Source organism: Lissotriton vulgaris, chromosome 4_1 (genome assembly GCF_964263255.1).
Source record: "Lissotriton vulgaris chromosome 4_1, aLisVul1.2, whole genome shotgun sequence".
Lineage (NCBI taxonomy): Eukaryota > Metazoa > Chordata > Amphibia > Caudata > Salamandridae > Lissotriton > Lissotriton vulgaris.
Window position 1 is genome coordinate 416,307,987 of NC_141691.1, and position 18,299 is coordinate 416,326,285.

The 18,299-nt window shown below is 49.8% G+C and overlaps 1 protein-coding gene across 5 annotated transcripts in view; it reads left to right on the plus strand.

The window, feature by feature from the left end:
- The first annotated feature begins 285 nt into the window (after positions 1–285).
- The window catches only part of PCDH19 (protocadherin 19), a 212,906-nt gene continuing 194,892 nt past the window's right edge, over positions 286–18,299 (plus strand). For 3 of the 5 annotated variants that reach the window (XM_086918816.1, XM_086918817.1, XM_086918820.1), the window contains exons 1-3: positions 286–4,163; positions 7,346–7,375; positions 8,019–8,346. In XM_086918816.1, the coding sequence (XP_086774942.1) occupies positions 2,023–4,163; positions 7,346–7,375; positions 8,019–8,346 (2,499 nt within the window). In that variant the 5' untranslated portion in view covers positions 286–2,022. The remainder of the gene's footprint in view (positions 4,164–7,345; positions 7,376–8,018; positions 8,347–18,299) is intronic. The other 2 variants (XM_086918818.1, XM_086918819.1) reach the window with 1 other exon arrangement.

Genomic DNA, 18,299 nt, shown 5'->3' on the forward strand with positions numbered 1-18,299 from the left:
TGGGAAGCAAAGCTGGGGCGCAGAGCCCGGCGCTGCGCCGCCGCCGCCTCCTCGCCGCTCGGTAACTTTCTGTCTCTCACTCACTCACTCCAGGCTCCCTGGACCCCACTCAGCCCCGGCCCGCCCCCTGCTCGGCTCTCTCAGCCTCTGCCAGTGTGGGTCCTCCGGGCCACACGATTGGCCACCGGCTGGCGTGTCCCGGGTCTGGTCCCGCCCAGAGCCCGCCCTCGCCGGCTGCGCTCGGTCAGTGCTCTGCAGCAGCTGCAGAGGCAGCAGAGAGAGCGTGAGAGCTGGCCAGACACAGTGCGCCGGGACTGAGGCGCAGCGCTGCACCTGCACCGCGCACAGCCCCGCACCTCCGCGGGGAAGGGGCCGCTCTGGAAACAATCCCACTGGACTAACTTAGGCGCAGAAGGAAGCGCGCATCACTTGGAACGGATTTCTTTGGTGAAAGACAAGGCTTGGCATCTGGGGGTCTTGGTGCAGCAGTGCCCCTCCTTTCCTGGCTGAACTGTTCCGTTTGTAGTGATTTCCAGATAATCCGTGGGGTCTGGCGCACCGGGAGAGGTGTCCATCTGCCTGGGCTGCCGAGACCAGCACCCACTGCCCGCACAGCGCGCACTTCGGAAGCTCTTGGCTGCGTTCGATGTCGCCCGTCTCTTGGCGGCAGGTGCGGATCTGGTGTTAACTTGTGGAGGATGCTGCCGCCCGTGCCCAGGAGCCGGCGCCCCTCGCAGGCTGCGAGGACTTTCTCAGTTGCATTTTAATGACTCTCAGAGGACAGCGGCGTCTTGTGTGCCTGGAAGGGGAGCGCTGTGCGCGCCAGAGACGGGAGGCACGGCTGCCGGCACCCGGGACTGAGCGTCCACCTGTCAGGACCGGCCTTCAGGATGCAGGGGCCGGCCGCCCATCCCTCGGGACTGAGTGTGGCCCTTCTGGATTGAACCCCCCTCGAGCTGGACTGAGAGCGCATCTCCATGGACTGAACCCCCACCTGTTTGGACTGAACCTCCTCCTGTTTGGACTGAGCCCCCACCTGTTTGGACTGAACCTCCTCCTGTTTGGACTGAACCCCCACCTGTATGGATTGAACCCCCACTTGTCTAGGCTGAGCCCACGTCTGCCTGGACTGCACACCCGTCCCAACGGGCTGCCTGCTTCACTCCCTCACTGTGAGCTGCCTGCTCCCTCACATGCCCCCAGGCTGCTGTCCCCCACCGGCCGGACTGCCATGGTCGGACCCCCCAGCTTCCCCCCGACACCTGGCTACCCCTCCCTGTCCTGGAACTGAGCCGGAGATGCAGCCCTCGCCATGAGGACGCGCTGGAGGCGCGCAGCCCTTCCGCAGTCATTTGTGCCTCTCTTTACAGTTAGATTGCGCATGGCGTGCAGATGCCAAGAACAGCACGGACAGCGCCCGCTCTAGTTTTATTTTGTGTCTCATCGATTCCCCCCTCTTCCCTCACTTTGAAACGTTAGATGCAGTGAGGGTCGATTTCTTCCCTCCTATTAACTTTAAAGGAGGTAGACTGCTAGGCGCTAGTGGCCGAGCCCTGCGCCTGGCACGGTCAGTGCCATCTTCCCTCGCCTTCCCTGGTACCCAATCTGCCTCTTTCTCCATACAGTACCAGCTAGCCAACCTCCCCATCCCGCCACCCACCTCCTCACCCTCACACCAAGAGTCCTGGCATCCAGAGTGCCTCCCAGACCCCATCCCCTGGCTCAGAGTACCCCCCAGCCAGCATCTTTCACGAGCCGCCTTTCATGCACTTGACACCACCATCTGAGAGTCCCTGCCACCCTCTATCCTAACACCGTGCCCCACCCCATTTCCTTGCACCCGAGGTGCCTACCTCTGCGCACTGAGCCTCGCTGCCCACTCTCCTGGCACCCAGGGTGCATGAGCCTCGCTGGCCACCCCCACACTCACAAGAACAGTCTCCGTGCCCCGCACCCGGGGTGCATGAGCGGCGCTGACCCACTCCCACATCCCCAGGGCTCAGCCTACGTGCCCCCGCAGCCATGGATGTCCTGCAGCTCCTGCTCTTTGTGGCTCTGTCATGGACTCGAACCCGAGCTCTGATCAACCTGAAGTACTCGGTGGAGGAGGAACAGCGAGCTGGCACCGTGATCGCCAACGTTGCCAAGGATGCCAAAGAGGCGGGCTTCGTGCTGGATCCCCGGCAGCCCTCGGCCACCTTCCGGGTGGTCTCCAACTCGGCCCCGCACCTGGTGGACATCAACCCCTCGGGGCTGCTGGTCACTAAGCAGAAGATCGACCGCGACCTGCTGTGCCGCCAGAGCGCCAAGTGCGTGATCTCGCTGGAGGTGATGTCCAGCTCCATGGAGATCTGTGTCATCAAGGTGGACATCAAGGACCTGAACGACAACGCGCCCAGCTTCCCCACCGACCAGATCGAGCTGGAGATCTCGGAGACGGCCAGCCCGGGGACGCGCATCCCGCTGGAGAGCGCCTACGACCCGGACTCGGCCAGCTTCGGGGTGCAGGGCTACGAGATCACCCCCAACGACCTCTTCGGCTTGGAGATCAAGACCCGCGGGGACGGCTCGCGCTTCGCCGAGCTGGTGGTGGAGAAGAGCCTGGACCGGGAGACGCAGTCCCACTACAGCTACATGATCACCGCCCTGGACGGCGGGGACCCCCCCAACTTCGGCACCGTGGAGCTCAACATCAAGATCATCGACTCCAACGACAACAACCCGGTGTTCGAGGAGCCGGCCTACAGCGTCAGCATCCCGGAGAACTCCCCGCTGGGCACCCCGGTCATCGACCTGAACGCCACGGACCCCGACGAGGGCAGCAACGGGGAGATCGTGTACTCCTTCAACAGCTACGTGTCCGACAAGACGCGCGAGCTCTTCCGCATCGACCCCCGGAGCGGGGCCATCTCGGTCAGCGGGGCCCTGGACTACGAGGAGGGCCACGTCTACGAGATCGACGTGCAGGCCAAGGACCTGGGGCCCAACTCCATCCCCGCGCACTGCAAAGTCACCGTCAACCTGGCGGACGCCAACGACAACACGCCCGTCATCAACCTGCTGTCCGTCAACAGCGAGCTGGTGGAGGTGAGCGAGAACGCGTCCCCGGGCTACGTGATCGCCCTGGTACGCGTCTCCGACCGGGACTCGGGCGCCAACGGCAGGGTGCTCTGCAAACTTCTGGGCAGCGTGCCCTTCCGGCTGCAGGAGTACGAGAGCTTCTCCACCATCCTGGTGGACGGCCGGCTGGACAGGGAGCAGCGGGACCAGTACAACCTGACCATCCAGGCCAAGGACAGCGGCAACCCCGCGCTGCTGTCCACCAAGTCCTTCACGGTGCGCATCACCGACGAGAACGACAACCACCCGCACTTCCTGAAGCCCTACTACCAGGTCATCGTGCAGGAGAACAACACCCCCGGGGTGCACCTGCTCTCCGTCTCCGCCCGGGACCCGGACCTGGGCCTGAACGGCAGCGTGTCCTACCAGATCGTGCCCTCCGAGGTGCGGGACATGCCGGTGTTCACCTACGTGTCCATCAGCCCCAACTCCGGGGACATCTATGCCCTGCGCTCCTTCAACCACGAGCAGACCAAAGCCTTCGAGTTTAAAGTCATGGCCAAGGACGGGGGCAACCCCTCGCTGCAGAGCAATGCCACTGTGCGCGTGATCGTGGTGGACGTGAACGACAACACCCCGGTGATCAGCGCCCCGCCGCTCATCAACGGCACCTCGGAGGTCTACATCCCGCGCAACGCCGGCGCCGGCTACCTGGTGACCGTGGTCAAAGCCGACGACTACGACGAGGGCGAGAACGGGCGCATCTCCTACGAGTTCTCGGAGGGCGACAGGGGCTACTTTGAGATCGACCAGGTGAACGGCGAGATCAGGACCACCAGGGTTTTTGGCGAGAACGCCAAGACCACCTACGAGCTGATCGTGGTGGCGCACGACCACGGCAAGACGTCCCTGTCAGCCTCTGCCCTCATCCTCATCTACCTGTCCCCGGCCCTGGACGCGCAGGAGGCGCTGGGCTCCGTGAACCTGTCCCTCATCTTCATCATCGCCCTGGGATCTATCGCCGCCATCCTTTTCGTGACTATGATCTTCGTGGCAGTCAAGTGCAAGCGGGACAACAAGGAGATCCGAACCTACAACTGCAGGTAACACCGGTTCATCCCCCGCCCTTTTACGCATTGTTGGCATGCTTTACATGGTTGTTTAGATTTCGGAATGTTTCATTATGACTACATCTGTTGAAACTTGCAAAAACAGTTTTCCATAAAACTTACCCGAGTATCCCTGCTGTCAAATGAAAAGCTCTAAAAAACACGCCCCTAACAAAATTCATCTGACGTGCGGAGGGTGAACACTATTAGGCCGTTTTAGTTTACCTTTGACACGTTAAAGTATTCATAATGAAAGTGACTTTTGCTGTTCAGCAGATATTACCAATCTCGATAAATTAGTGTCATTTCGGCAGTAAACCCACAACTCATTAAAAAAAACGGCAATTTTTTAAAAGGACGTGCAAAACTCTAATGTGCATGAACATGCAGGCAACTGGAAACGTAAAGCCTTCTTGGTTTAACTCTCTGCCTTGAAAGCTGGTTTGTTAACTGTTTCCATAGTACAGTTGCAGAAAATGTTAAAAGCGTTTTTTTTTGGTTTTGGGATTCGTTTTGTACAGGGGGGGGAATGCTCACCTTATTGCGAGGATTCCCAGTGCTCGCATACCGTTAGTATTAGCCACAGAGCCAGCAAAAAACACTTCCTCCGAGTCTAATATGAGCTCGTGCTGTGTTACATGTTGCCCACTAGAGGGTAGTGTTGGTCCTTAGATCAGACAGTGCAGGAGCGTGGGAGGACGATAAGCTCAGGCAGACAATGCGAGCTGGTACCCAACCGACCGCAAGATAAAGTGCAAATATAATTTTTAGCATTCATATTTCTGTACATATATCCATGGAGCTTTTCATTTCGATGTGATCACTTGTCTTCCCCGCTGCAAAAAAACGAAAAAACGAATCCCTCACGCATGTACATTGCCTTTAGGGTTATTTAATAATTTTTTGTTTCCTGATTTGTGAGTACATTAAGATGGGTTAGCGTTGCATTCGATTTTTTTTATTTATCATGAATTCGCGTACCGTAATAAGGCAGCGGCAGTTATCGCAGTAAATGTATCACAAGGTGTGAAAAATTAGCCCTCCTGTATGTATTGGGCATTTTCCAAATACTATTTCCCGCTGTTAAAAAAATGACACAATGTTAATGTCTCTGAACTTTAATAGTCCATCGACAGACAGGCACACGTGAATTTCAAACAGAGGGAAGAGGTGGCAGTTAAGCGGTGCCTTTGGAGAAAAAAAACGAGAGGAGATTTTCTAGTGTGATCTTGGGCTATTTATGTTGCGCAACAGGGGATGAGAATGCCGCCTTACTCTTTTCATGCAATGCAAAGTGTGTGCAGAAGCGAGTAGATCATGGCACAAAGGCTGTACTGTGAGGAGTGGACATCTTGCACTGTGAGGAGTGGACATCTTCCGTGCAGTGGTGGGCTCCTCCATTAGGCAAGTCAGGTCACCGAGTTACAGTGAAATCTAGTATCGAATGCTGTACTGCGAGGAGTAGGCATCTTCCGTGCAGTGGTGGGCTCCTCCATTAGGCAAGTCAGGTCACCGAGTTACAGTGAAATCTAGTATCGAATGCTGTACTGCGAGGAGTAGGCATCTTCCGTGCAGGGGTGGACACCTCCATTAGGCATGTCTGGTCACCGAGAAATAGTGAAACCTAGCATCAAAGGCTGCACTGTGAGGAGTGTGCATCTTCCGTGCAGAGATGGTTGGCTCCTCCATTAGGCTTGTCAGGTCCCTGAGTAACACTGAAACCTAGCATCAAATGCTGTTCTGTGAGGAGTGGGCATCTTCAGTGCAGGGGTGGGCACCTCCATTAGGCATGTCAGGTCCCTGAGTGACACTGAAACCCAGCATTAAAAGCTGCACTGTGTATCTTCCGTGCAGGTATGGGGTCTTCCATTAGGTACGTCAGGTCATCGTCAAAATGAGTAAAGCCTGTCATGCGGGCTACACTTTGAGGTGTGTACATCTTCCATGCAGAGCTGGGCTCCTCCATTAACTACGCAACCTGAAATAGATTTACCACTCGTCCTATAATAATCCATGAATCAGTACTCGCTAAACATGCACTTGTATCACTCAGCGCCCACACACTGAAAAGAAACTCTTCCCCAGCTGTCATGATTAATTCCCAGGAACAGTGATGTATATCTATTACCATAGCAAATGTCAGATCCCGAGGGTAATGTAAAAAACAGATACACCCCATCTCTCATTTCATGTTCAAATCGATTATGTACCTTGCATCTTGTTTGTTACTTTCTCAGAAATCATGTATGAAGTACTGCATAGCATCGCTGCATGACGTGTCTGCCTCGAGTGTCTTGCACAATCTGTATGGTATTTTTGGTGGAGGGTCTCTTTCTGTTTTTATAAAAATTCCGTGTATGTAGTTGGGCTCTGACCAGAAGTCATATATGTTGCAATTGACATGTGCAGTTGTATTTCTAAGATGGGGCAGTATGTAATAAATACAATGCAGTGATACTCAAATCAAAGATCGTGTTATAATTGCTGCGGGGTCCCGTGGACACTCACCAGGGAGAGTTTGTCAGCTGTTTGTAATGTTTGAGGCATCATTGAAAGATGCCATGTGTGGCACACACTAGCCCCACTATAATATGGAATTCTGTGTTTGTGGTACTGCCTTCAGACCCACAAAACATTCTCTGCACCGCCCCAAATAAAAACAATCATGTTAGAAAAAAAGAATTGGTTATTGCTGAAGGTACCCTGTTCTAAATAGGCTGTTAAGAAATTAGAAATTTCTCCAATAGGTATTTTGTCTCCACACAGTAAACTCACTGTTTTGTTATTGTTGTGCAAATAATGGTAATGCTGTAAATAGCAACTGGCATGTTAGTTTGGAGCAGCCACTGAATGAGGGAAGTGGGGGATCTTAAGCCCACCAGCCCCCAAATAATTCGACATGCTCCAAAGGGAATCCATCATGAAGGAACATCTTACATTTTTAGAAATGTTTGGAGTATGAAACATTCATGGCGTGACCTCTAGCAGTGTGGTAGAATTGAATGTCTATTGCTGAAACATGTTGGGGGTGAGGGGCGGGGAAAGTAACAGAAAACGTCTCTGTGAAAACTGTTTCCGTTGTCCTTTTTTATGAGTAGCTGTATTTGTCCGAGTGACTATTGTTATTTTCTGGCTCCTGAAACGCGTTTCAGTGCTCCCTTCCTCTCCCCCTACAGGCGCATCATTTTTAGAAGATGTAATCAAAGGTGTGTATCTAAAGTGCTTGCATCTGCAAGGTTTGAAATGATCTAAGAGATACTAACCCATAACTCCCACCAACACAAAGGCAAACACACGCACATCAACCCAGAGGCAACAATACACAGACACACAAATACAGACTGAAATAAAAGTACAAACAACCTCACATACTTAGATGATCGCACAAATGCACGGGCAGACACAAACACACTCTTAAGCAGATAGACACACATACACAGCACTTGAAAGCAGCACAACACTTGATTGAACATGCACTGGAAGACAGACAACTTTCCAAACTTTTAAATTGGCAACAAAATAAATAAGCAAAACATCTATTGCAAAAGATGAAACCTTTGTACTGCTGACCTCATTAGTGGAAGGCCAGAGAGTGAGACACATATGACGCCAGGGGCATGTACAAATCCAGAGAGACAGCTCTATAATGAGATGTGCAAATAAAGCAAATGCTTTTATGTACAAGACCCTGGATGCTAGTGATGGCGAGCAATCACTCCTCAACACAATCAGGAACTCACACCATGCCTAACCAACCAGGAACACCACTTCTAATGTGCTGATGTTTTTTTGGCTGTTTATGATATTACACTTGTGTTTTTGCTTCTCCCCTCTCACGCCCCCATCTAGAATTGCAGAGTACTCCTATGGACACCAGAAGAAAGCCAACAAGAAGAAGAAGCTCAGCAAGAACGACATCCGCCTGGTGCCGCGAGATGTGGAGGAGACCGACAAGATGAATGTGGTGAGCTGCTCCTCACTCACCTCCTCCCTCAACTACTTCGATTACCACCAGCAGACCCTTCCGCTGGGGTGCCGCCGCTCGGAGAGCACCTTTCTGAATGTGGAAAGCCAGAACAACCGCAACACAGGCACCAACCACACCTACCACCACACCTTCACCAACCAGAGCCCACCCCAGCCGGACCTGATCATCAACGGCATGCCCCTGCCCGAGGTGAGTGAGCTGCTCAAGTGTTCTGTCTGAATGATTCGCATCACTCGCCCTGCCCTTGGTTTTTCAAAGCATGTCCTTCATAGTTCAGTGTCCTAGCCATTCCTCTAGCATCTACGCTTGGTGTCGCCGTCGCTATCCTCAAGTGTTCTGTCTGAATGATTCGCATCACTCGCCCTGCCCTTGGTTTTTTAAAGCATGTCATGCATAGTTCAGTGTTCTAGCCATTCCTCTAGCATTTACGCTTGGTGTCGCCATCGCTATCCTCTTGTCATGCCCATTGCTCCAGTGCATTTCATTTTTCTCACTTCATTGATTTTAGCTAAAAGTGTGCTACTCTTCCTTTTGCAGCCAGTGTATTGGTATTAATACGCATTGCATCAGAACCCCTGACCTTCAAGAAAACCTCAGTAATATGTTTTGTACCGTGATCCGAATTTAAGCCAACAGATATGAGCCATCTTTGGGAGCTTTGCACAGTTGTCGGTCAGATGATATCACTAGAATCAATAGAGTCAAATCATTATTGTGGACAGACAGAGGTTTTCTGTGTGTGTGGTTGCATTAAAGTCACTGGCATTGGGCCATCTCTTAGCCGTCTGATGCAGGTGATTTTTAGTAGACAATTCCATTGAAGTTATTTGAGTTTGATGTATATGTGTGATAAAGTGATGTCACTGAGTCAATTGAGGCAGAGGTGTTATGAGATTCAGGTTGGCTCTGACCATGTATTGAAGCAAATGGCGATGAACAATGTTTAAAAAAGTCAATAGAACTGGATCATGTTTTACTTTAATGGGCATGTACTAGGGTTTCTCCCACTCAAGTAATATGTTTTTATCTTTGTGGTGTGGGTTTGCTGGGTGAAGTTATAGAAGCTAGTGGTGATGAACAATGTTTACGAGAATCTGATGTTAGAATCATCCATTGAAAGTCCGTGGAGGGGAAAATGTTTGTATACATTCTGCTGATATGATGATCCTTTTAAATTCTACAGAGGCATTTGGCCTATTGGAATCATGGAGTTGGGGCACAGATATCTGGTATCCGCACACGAGGATCCGTTGTTTGGCATGTGCTTTCATCACCCAATAGATGCTGGCTTGCCAGCAATGAGGGGTGTGTTGATGCACCTATTTGTGACCTTAAATGCTGAATAACTTCTCCCCAATTCAGTGCAGCACTGTTCAGTGATGTTCTTTGCACTAGCAGGTCCAGGGATGCGGGGTGTTGTGGCTCTGCTCCTGTGTGGAGAGGCCAGTCCTTTGCCGGGGCTCTGCTCTTACCTGAGTAGCCGTGAGGAGCCCCCGGCTGCATCCAATGTTATCTGTCTGTGATTTGCTGTCTCTCTTGTGAGAGCTGTGAGCGATTGACACTTCGGCACCCCTTAAAAGAACGCAGCTTAGACAACCCCGGGACCCTAATGTGTGTGCACCTGATGACCACAATCATGAATGAACAAAAAGAGAAATATGATCAAATCGTTGGCACTGCAATATTCAATGTTTTGTGTGAAAAAGTATTTACATGAAGTTTTCTGATATATAAACTAAGCACAGCGAGTGGTGGTGAATGGAAGTGTGTGGCTGAGACAGATACAGGTGTCTCATACCACATGCTTCCATTCATTATGCTCCTATGTTTGCGTTTCATGTGTGTGTGTGTGTGTGTGTAATGTAATCACACACATACATTTTTTGTATTTTTGTAAAGCTATGATATGTCTTTTATGATATCTGAAATAATGCCAATGTAATAATTTACCTACACACGTTGACGTCAGTAACGTGGATGGAAGGACTGTTTCTCACATAGAATTGAAAGAGGCTGTCTGAGAGTTCCCCATTGAGTAAAATGAAGAGAACATGGCACGTTTATTTGTAAGGCGCATGTTCACCCAGATGGGTATCTGTGCGCTGACTAACAGATGTTTACTGTTACGCAACTCAATGGTACTCATTTTTGTGCTGTGAATGTCGACTGCGGATCTGTATTATCTACGGTGCATTTAAGACACACGTGCAGTGCGGGTCAATCCCAGTTCTTCTGGAACTCGTGTGCATTTATAGAATACGGGCCTGCTTTGAAAATGTGGAATTGTGTACTAGCCGCATAAGGAAAGTTGCTTTGCCTTCCTAGGTGTGTTTTGTGTTTTATGTCCGCGCTTGAGGGCTGCGCTGTGGTTTCCCCCTTGTGGTTACCCTCTGCCGTTGTTAGGATATCACGGATCTGTTATGTGCATTAGAAAGGTATTAAGTGCAGAATTGGAATTTTGTCTAATGTGAAAAATGGCAGCTGAGTTTTCTTCACACTGTCCCGCCCCTCTTTCCTTGGTGGCATAGCAACAGGTCTGCACAAGTACTAAAGACGCCCACATACACACACACACACACCCCAGGGTAGTGCAGGGCTTATCACCAGAGCTGGCCTAGCCATGGGGGGATCAGGGAAGGGCACCGGCAGGCTGGAGACTCAGGGCCCTTTTTGGGGTGGATGAAAAGAGCGGTCATCAGCCCGAGGGAGAGGACGCAGTGGCCTCGCAGGCACATTCAGAATGTGTCCACCAATCCTCCTGCCTGCGCTCGGACGTGCTCGCTGTGCCCGGTACAGTCTGGAGCTGGAGAGGACGTATTTTCCAGGGATGCGTTTAGCACACAGGCCGCTGCTTATGAAATCCCCGGTGTTATCTCTGCCAGTGACACATCTTCTGCCTTGAGTTCACGCGCACACCCACACGCTCACTCACGCACAGGTAGACGCGCACACGCTCCCTTCTTTCTCTAACCCCCTCTCCCCCCTCCATCTTTGCCAAGCCCAAGCTGCGGAAGACCGCGCATTATAAACCACGTTGTAGTGACAGGGACCGCTGACACCGCGCAAAGACCCTGTATCCGGCGCGGCTGGAGCTGTGGGGGCCGCGTTCGCCACACTAACGCGGCAACAGCTCACCGTTCAGTGGGGGGCTGTCCCCTGCCTGGGGGAGGGGTTGGGTGGGATGCAGAGAACGGTCTGCCCCGGGTGCGTGTGCAGCAGCAGATAAAACCCGTGTGCCCCCCCCTCCCGGTTTGGCACGGAATGCAGGCAGCACAAAGGACTAGGGACATCATCTGATAGAGAAAGATGCCCTCAAGCGCACCCTCCCTGCCCCATGAAACCCCCTAAAATACGCACACAATGAACATGATTTGGCGTGACACGGCTGAAAACAGCCAGCATGCTAAGCAGTTGCCAATGAAAGCCGCGTGTGAACTCTGTGCCTCCGACTCGAGTCGCAGCAGGGCTGACTCGTCCTTTCATCTTTCTGAGACCTTCACGACTGAGACCCAGTGCGCTGAGCGATATTAACACCTGTAACCCTCGGCTGCGCCGATGCGCCCTTTCATCGACAGGAAGCCCCGTGCAGTAAACGTGTCATACTGTTCCGTGTGATGAATATGTCGACGAGAGGCAGGAATTAAGCACGATGTGGGAGGGCGAGTGCTGTGCTGCGAGTGCAAGAATCCAGAGCAAAACGGCGGATGCGTGGTTATTAAGCGCTCTGAATAAGTTGCAGTGGAGCTCGGGAACCCTGTGACACCTTAAAACAACGTCTTTCCAGCACCCCCTTTCAGGGGTATCATGAATATGGTAATTGCCTATGACAGGGATTTGAAGTCGTTTTATGAATCGCGTACGCGCGGCAGAGTCCCCCGTGCTGCTTGCGTACATCAAATAATTAAATGCCCGCATCAGCCCTATCATATAATTACAGCGCAGTGTTTACACCAGCTTTCAAGAACCGCTGAAATCAGGGGCTACGCCGAATTAGCATGTAATGAAAGGGACAGATTCTTATGTCTCAACCTTGGCTTCAGGCCGCTGCTGCTACATGTATTTATCTTTAACACAAATATAATGATGGCGCCTGTGGTCTTTCCATCGACAGAGCTCGGAAACATTCGATGAACCCGGTCAGAAATGTATTAGGATTCAGATACTTCACGTCCGGTCTGTTTCTGTCGGTGGTTGGCGGGCAGCGGCTGAGGGGTGAGCGCCCGCTGGGCATGGCGGGATATTAGCATTCAGATGCCGAACGCGCGATTAAAGTCATGGCGGCGGTTCTCCTCGGTAGGCACGGGCAGGGAAGATACGTGGGGGCCCTTTTCATCCCCATACCTCACGTGCATCAAATCTCCCTTCTGCTTCTGCATATTCAGCAGGTCAGACGCACAACTGCCTCTTTCAGCTCCTGCTCTAAGATCCCAGATTAAGCCTCTTCATAGCAGGCGCACAAGGATGCCAGGCAGATGCTTAAAATCATCCTGGGAAGAAAGTGGCTGCGGGGGGAGGAAGCAGAGGCCCTGGTCTGAGACGCTGGTGTTTACCGAGAAGGATAAAAGCAAGGGCCTGGTCTTACCGGCAACAAAGAAAGCAAACACAGCAAAGGTTCTAGATCTGATGTGAAGGTCCGAGGTCAGGGCGGGGATAACTCAAGAAGATTCCATGTCTTACTAGTGACAAATAATGCGTGGACCATAGGTCTTAATCATGTCAATTCAATTCAATTCATGAAGCTTTATTCGGTACATACAAGATGACCATAAAAGCACAACAACAAATAAAAAACAGATAAAACATGATTACACCATAGGTCTTAATCATGTCAATTAGAGTACGGGCTGTAGGCCTAGGCATGAAGAATGAATGTAAAGGCACTAGGCCAACCAGGGAGAATTGTACCAAGGGCCTAGGTCAGAGTCCGGAAAAGTTATGCAAGGCTGCTAGGTCTGAGCACTGAGAGATAAAGTAAGATAGGCCGGTCTAATCAGTAAATAAAAAAGAATGCAAGGGTCCCAAGGTAGCTAGGCCTGGGTGGCGGTAAGCAAATACAGGACTCCAGGTCTGAGAAGAGGCAAATAATGCTAGGGCTGTAGGACTGAGCGGCAACAGCCAAAGGTCCTGAATGTCAGCGTGGATCAATTGTTCTAGATCTCATAGTTAGGAAGTATGGGCAAGGCCGAGGCTTGAGCAGGGAGAAAGAAACATGGAACCTGGTTCTAGGCCGGCAAAAGTCCTTTACTCAAGGCCGTCTTGGGAGAACGGCACTGACTGATAGATATGAGAGTAATGAAATGAGGCAGATGTCTTATGTCTGACTGAGAAGAGATACAGCAAGCAGCCTACGGCTGAACTAGACCACAGAGAACAGAGCGGAGGCTCAGGTACAGACACACTGTTATACCGCGGCAACACTATTGTCACAAGTCTATGCACCGGTGTGAATCACACTTCTTTCACCACATACTTGCATGGGTACTTACATTACATGCAAACAGCACGGGCGAGTTATCCGTTAGAAACATCGGTATTCCTCTGTACACCCTAGGATGCCCTTACCAGTCAAGCATACACACCCGATGTTACTGATTCTGTATTGTAAAATTGCACCAAAAAATATATATATTTCCAAGGGCACACATAGGAAATACATCGTTTGATAGGGGAGGCTTGGATTTCCATAGCAATTTCTGATTTTCCTATCATTGTTCATAGACTTTAAGGGTTTGCACCTATCTCATTCATCATCATCCTAGTTTAGAGCTTGTGCAGCCAGCCGCCATCTTACAGTGGTGAGAAGAAGGCCCTGTCCACAGGGACAGAAGATAAATCAATATTGAGGGTAGACCAGGAACATCCAAACTGCCCATTCTCCTGCCTTCTCCCTGACTGCTGGTTAAACTTGGTCCAGCTCTCTCGTTACACTTCCACAACCATTACCTCCCAGTCCCTGGGGTTTTTGTATTCGAGGTGATACATTTTTCACTGTGAGGTAGACCTGTTTATTCAAAACACCTGCACAATGACGTGTGGGAACTGGAAACTGAGATGAATCTGGTGGGGGGGGGGAGGGGGGGGGTCGAAGTGGCTGGGTATCCGAACCGGGTGTGAGCAGACAACAAAGGGATGCACACATTGGATTCTTGTATATTATTTTTCATTTTGTTTTCTTTGCTGAAGATAAATTAAGATTTAGTTGCTAAGAGGATTTGAAGGGCACTACTCTGATGAGTTCTTGGAAGCGAGTCCAACAAAATAATTTACATTAAGAGCCTGTAAAAGCAGGAATGATTTAACCCAATAAAAGTGAGACAGTGAAACTTTGAATAATTAGAAATAGTGGTGACACTGTGATCCAGAAAAGGAATTTAACACAATACCCCCCCCCCACTCAATGTGACCTTGCAGTGACCGAACAGTCATAGCAAGTCAGGGTTTGCCCACTGGAGCGCTTCTCTCTCCGAGCCCCACCCAGCATGGACCAGCAGAAACCCCACATTTGGACCAATAATGTTTCGGGCGCGTTCTTCTTCAGGAATTGTCCTCCCTCGAAGCCCATCACTTCCTATTGCAACTGACCAGGTTCCCATCAATTTGTATAGTGTCTTCTGAATATCTGTTCTCAGCTGGTCCTTCTCAGATATAATCTACATATAGAATGATACACATACGGCTGAGATGTATTCCTGACTCACTAGTACAAGCAACCAGTACAGGCCCACTTTGTCTAGCTTTAGAGTAACTCTTTTACTTTTTATTTTTATTTTATTAGTCGCTGATTTAGTTATAGGTTTTTCAAAATCCCTTGGATGCGGGAAACACTTTTTCTCACATCTAAAGCTGAATTAAGCAGGTAGAAGGTTGTGAATGCTGTTACTTTCTGCGTAGGTGGGTGGCGTCGACAGCGTGCCAGCTCTCGGGCCCTATACGGGAACCTCTCTGAATTGACTGGCTGTCTCTCAAGACGTACCGAGATTGTTTTGATATGCAGCTCGTCTTTAATGAAGAAAGCTTTTAGTTTAACAGTTGTGAATCTTTAAAAGAGGGTCCCCGGGGAGGAGATGCTCTCGTGAAGGCCTGTTCTCGCTGATGCATTTCCCTGGTCTAATTTTAAAACTGCTGCTTATTTACAAACAGCAGGATTCTCTGTGGTGTGCACCGAGTGAACTGAAAGGAGACACTACACATGCCCCCCCTCCCCCCAAGCTCTTAGCCATTCACTGCAGAGTGGGTGTAAGGGGAGACAATGCTCAGACTGCAAATATACTTTCTTCTTAAAAACACTCATTGCATTGCAATAGATTTGGCCCATAACTGATCAGTTTCCACCCCCCCCCACCCGCCCGCCTGAAGTATTCTGCTTTATCATATGCACATTAGCGCTCTGAAGTATCAAACATTAGACACAGCTCCTTTATTACACTACCCAATTAAAGAATAAGATAAAAGGAGCTGTTGTGATTTAGGTGTGCGTGTTTAAACTGATTGTAAAGCCTGAGAACACAAGGGTCGCATCCTTTGGCCCGAATGTATCCACAAGAGTTGCGTTTGCCACCCCAGCCCCCACTGCTCCCTCCCAAGCTTGGGCTAGCCTTCTCACGTGTAGGCGTTCTAACTAGGCGTATGTGCGGTAATATGATGACATGAATAGGAGGGGCCACACCCTTCGACTCCACCTTCAAACGTACTATTTGGGTGCAATTGTGTGTGCGTAGGGTTTAGGAGACCCCGCATCAGACTATAATTTTGGATAAAAAAGAGAAAAATAACGTATTTACTGCTTGCTACATAACCGGTCCCAGCAAACATGACAGTAATAGTCCAATACCTGTTTGTGAAAGAGCTTCCATGATCACAGATATGTTATCAATCTTTGAACCATCTGTCTTGCTGAACATTTCACTTTCTGTAAAGTTTTAAAAGGATTGTTAGACCATTCGGTGCTTCACAACAATCATATCTGTGAAAATATTTACCAATTCTACTTGTCAGTAGTGCTTCCTTCCTGTTGGTGTCAGATGAGCACAAGCATTTTAGCTTTGGACATGTCTTTGGTTTCCCCATTGCGTGTCACCAGTGGCCCATGTATGCTCCACAATCATATTTTGGATCGTGACACAGCACTGAGGTCCAGCGACCTATGATAGACACCGGCCATCCCCCTCCCTACCTTTCGATGAGTTCCGCTTTACTGTGGGTTAGGCACACATATGATCACACACGAGGTCTGGAAAAATTAATGGAAGTCATCATGAATGACCAGAGATGCCAGGATTAAGCAGACAAGGGTATATCCTATTTGACCGGTTTAATGGCCTGATGAAGGAAAATGAAAACATCAGAACCTATGTGTAACAGTGCTAAGTATCTAAGAGTCAACCCAATACCATGCCTTCTTCTTATGAAAGGGGCTCGGATTTCACTGGATAATGGCACCGCTTTTGAATACTTAGATGCAAGTGGTATCATATTTACTTTATGAAATATTCAGTTTGCTACACAATAGAGGCAATTTGGCAACTGCTCAGTCATGCATCTGTTGACCTGTCGCCACCCCTGTCATGAAACTTACTCAGCACAATCTCTGTTATAAAGGTAGTTTGTGGGTTTTGTTTCACTGAAAATCACTCTGGTTTGGTTTTAAGTGAAAAGAGAGTGAATTTGGTCTGTCGATCTTTAAGACATGCCCATCATCACTAACAGAGTTGGTATAGAGGAGATGAGCCTGGGCAGGTTGACTTCTCTTCCATATGAGATTGCTGCTCGGCACTTGTTTCTGTCCTGCTATCTGGTTGCCCACACTGTGTCAAGTGACATAGCCATGTTATGATTTCAAGATTTTATTTTTAAGTTGCACCAGTTTATGATGAACTGAAAACTGTTGGTGTAAAAGTGATTTTCAGTTTGGATTTGTAGGCTGTCCTGATCTGGAAAGTGTAGATGAAATTTTTAGTGTGTATCTGTAGGGCATCCCAAGTGTGGCGGCTCTTGACAGGCGCCTGTGTGCCCTTCCTTGAGTTTTAAGGTACTCTGGGACGCACACTCTGGGTCTGACTTAGAGCCCGAAAAATGGCTTAGTCCTTCAAAAAAGTGACGGATTTCCCAAGATGTTGGCCACATTTGTGGCGGGGCAACAAATTCTCCAAATTCTAAATCAGCCCTCTGTGTCTGGGGCGTGACAAGGCAGCTGAGCAGATAAGGAAAGCAGTGACCACAGCATGTACTCAATTGTAGATATATTGGATCTGATTGTGCAGTAGACACAGTGGTCCATCTGGTTATTCATCACCACACATTTAGCCTCCATGCCTTGAATGTGGTTTGCCAGCGCCCGATGCAGTGCAGCACATATATAAAGCACAACAAACGCGCTGCCAGCCAGTTAGTCATTGAAACGCTATGCCATAGCAAATGCATTGCACCACATAGGTTGATATTCAATGTTTGTAGTAGTAGCCCTCAAAAGACGAGCCGCATGCGGAAGCCTAATTTTTTCATTCGCCATGTTAGCCACACCCTGGATTGTACCATATGATTTCAGTGCCCTTCCTCAGGGTGTCTCCAGGAGTATTCTGGGCGGTTTTAACATTGATTTTAATTCATGAAAGATCCCACGTGTCTTCCATACCTTCTAGAGGTCACAAAACACACATAAATTGTTGCCACTTTAACATCGGAAGAGCACTGCCTCGGCAATATTGAAGAAACAAACCACACAAGCACTTCCTTGAAGCACTGTTGCTGATTTTAAGGGGCACATTATGCCAATCTCAAGCCAGTGTCTTTGTTGAGATATTGGGCTAGGCCATAACCTTTGGTCTTTGGAATTTTGATTACTCGATTGGTTCAATATTGTCCCAGCTAGATTTACCTCTCACAATGTGGCAACACTATTTGCCTCAAATGTAAATGTAAATGTCAAGGTATTTGTAGAGCGCACTGTCACCAAGCGGTTTCCTGGCGCTATTACTCATACCGCTAAGGAACCCATCCTGGCTTTCCCTGTGAAGTGTTCACTCCTGGGCACCCCCAGGGTGAAGCCAGGCATCCTAGCGCTGTTGGGGCCGGTGTGGAGGTTAAGCAAGCTATTGCCCAGAGTTGCAGCGTGGGGCCCATGATTAGAATAGGCACCAAGGCGA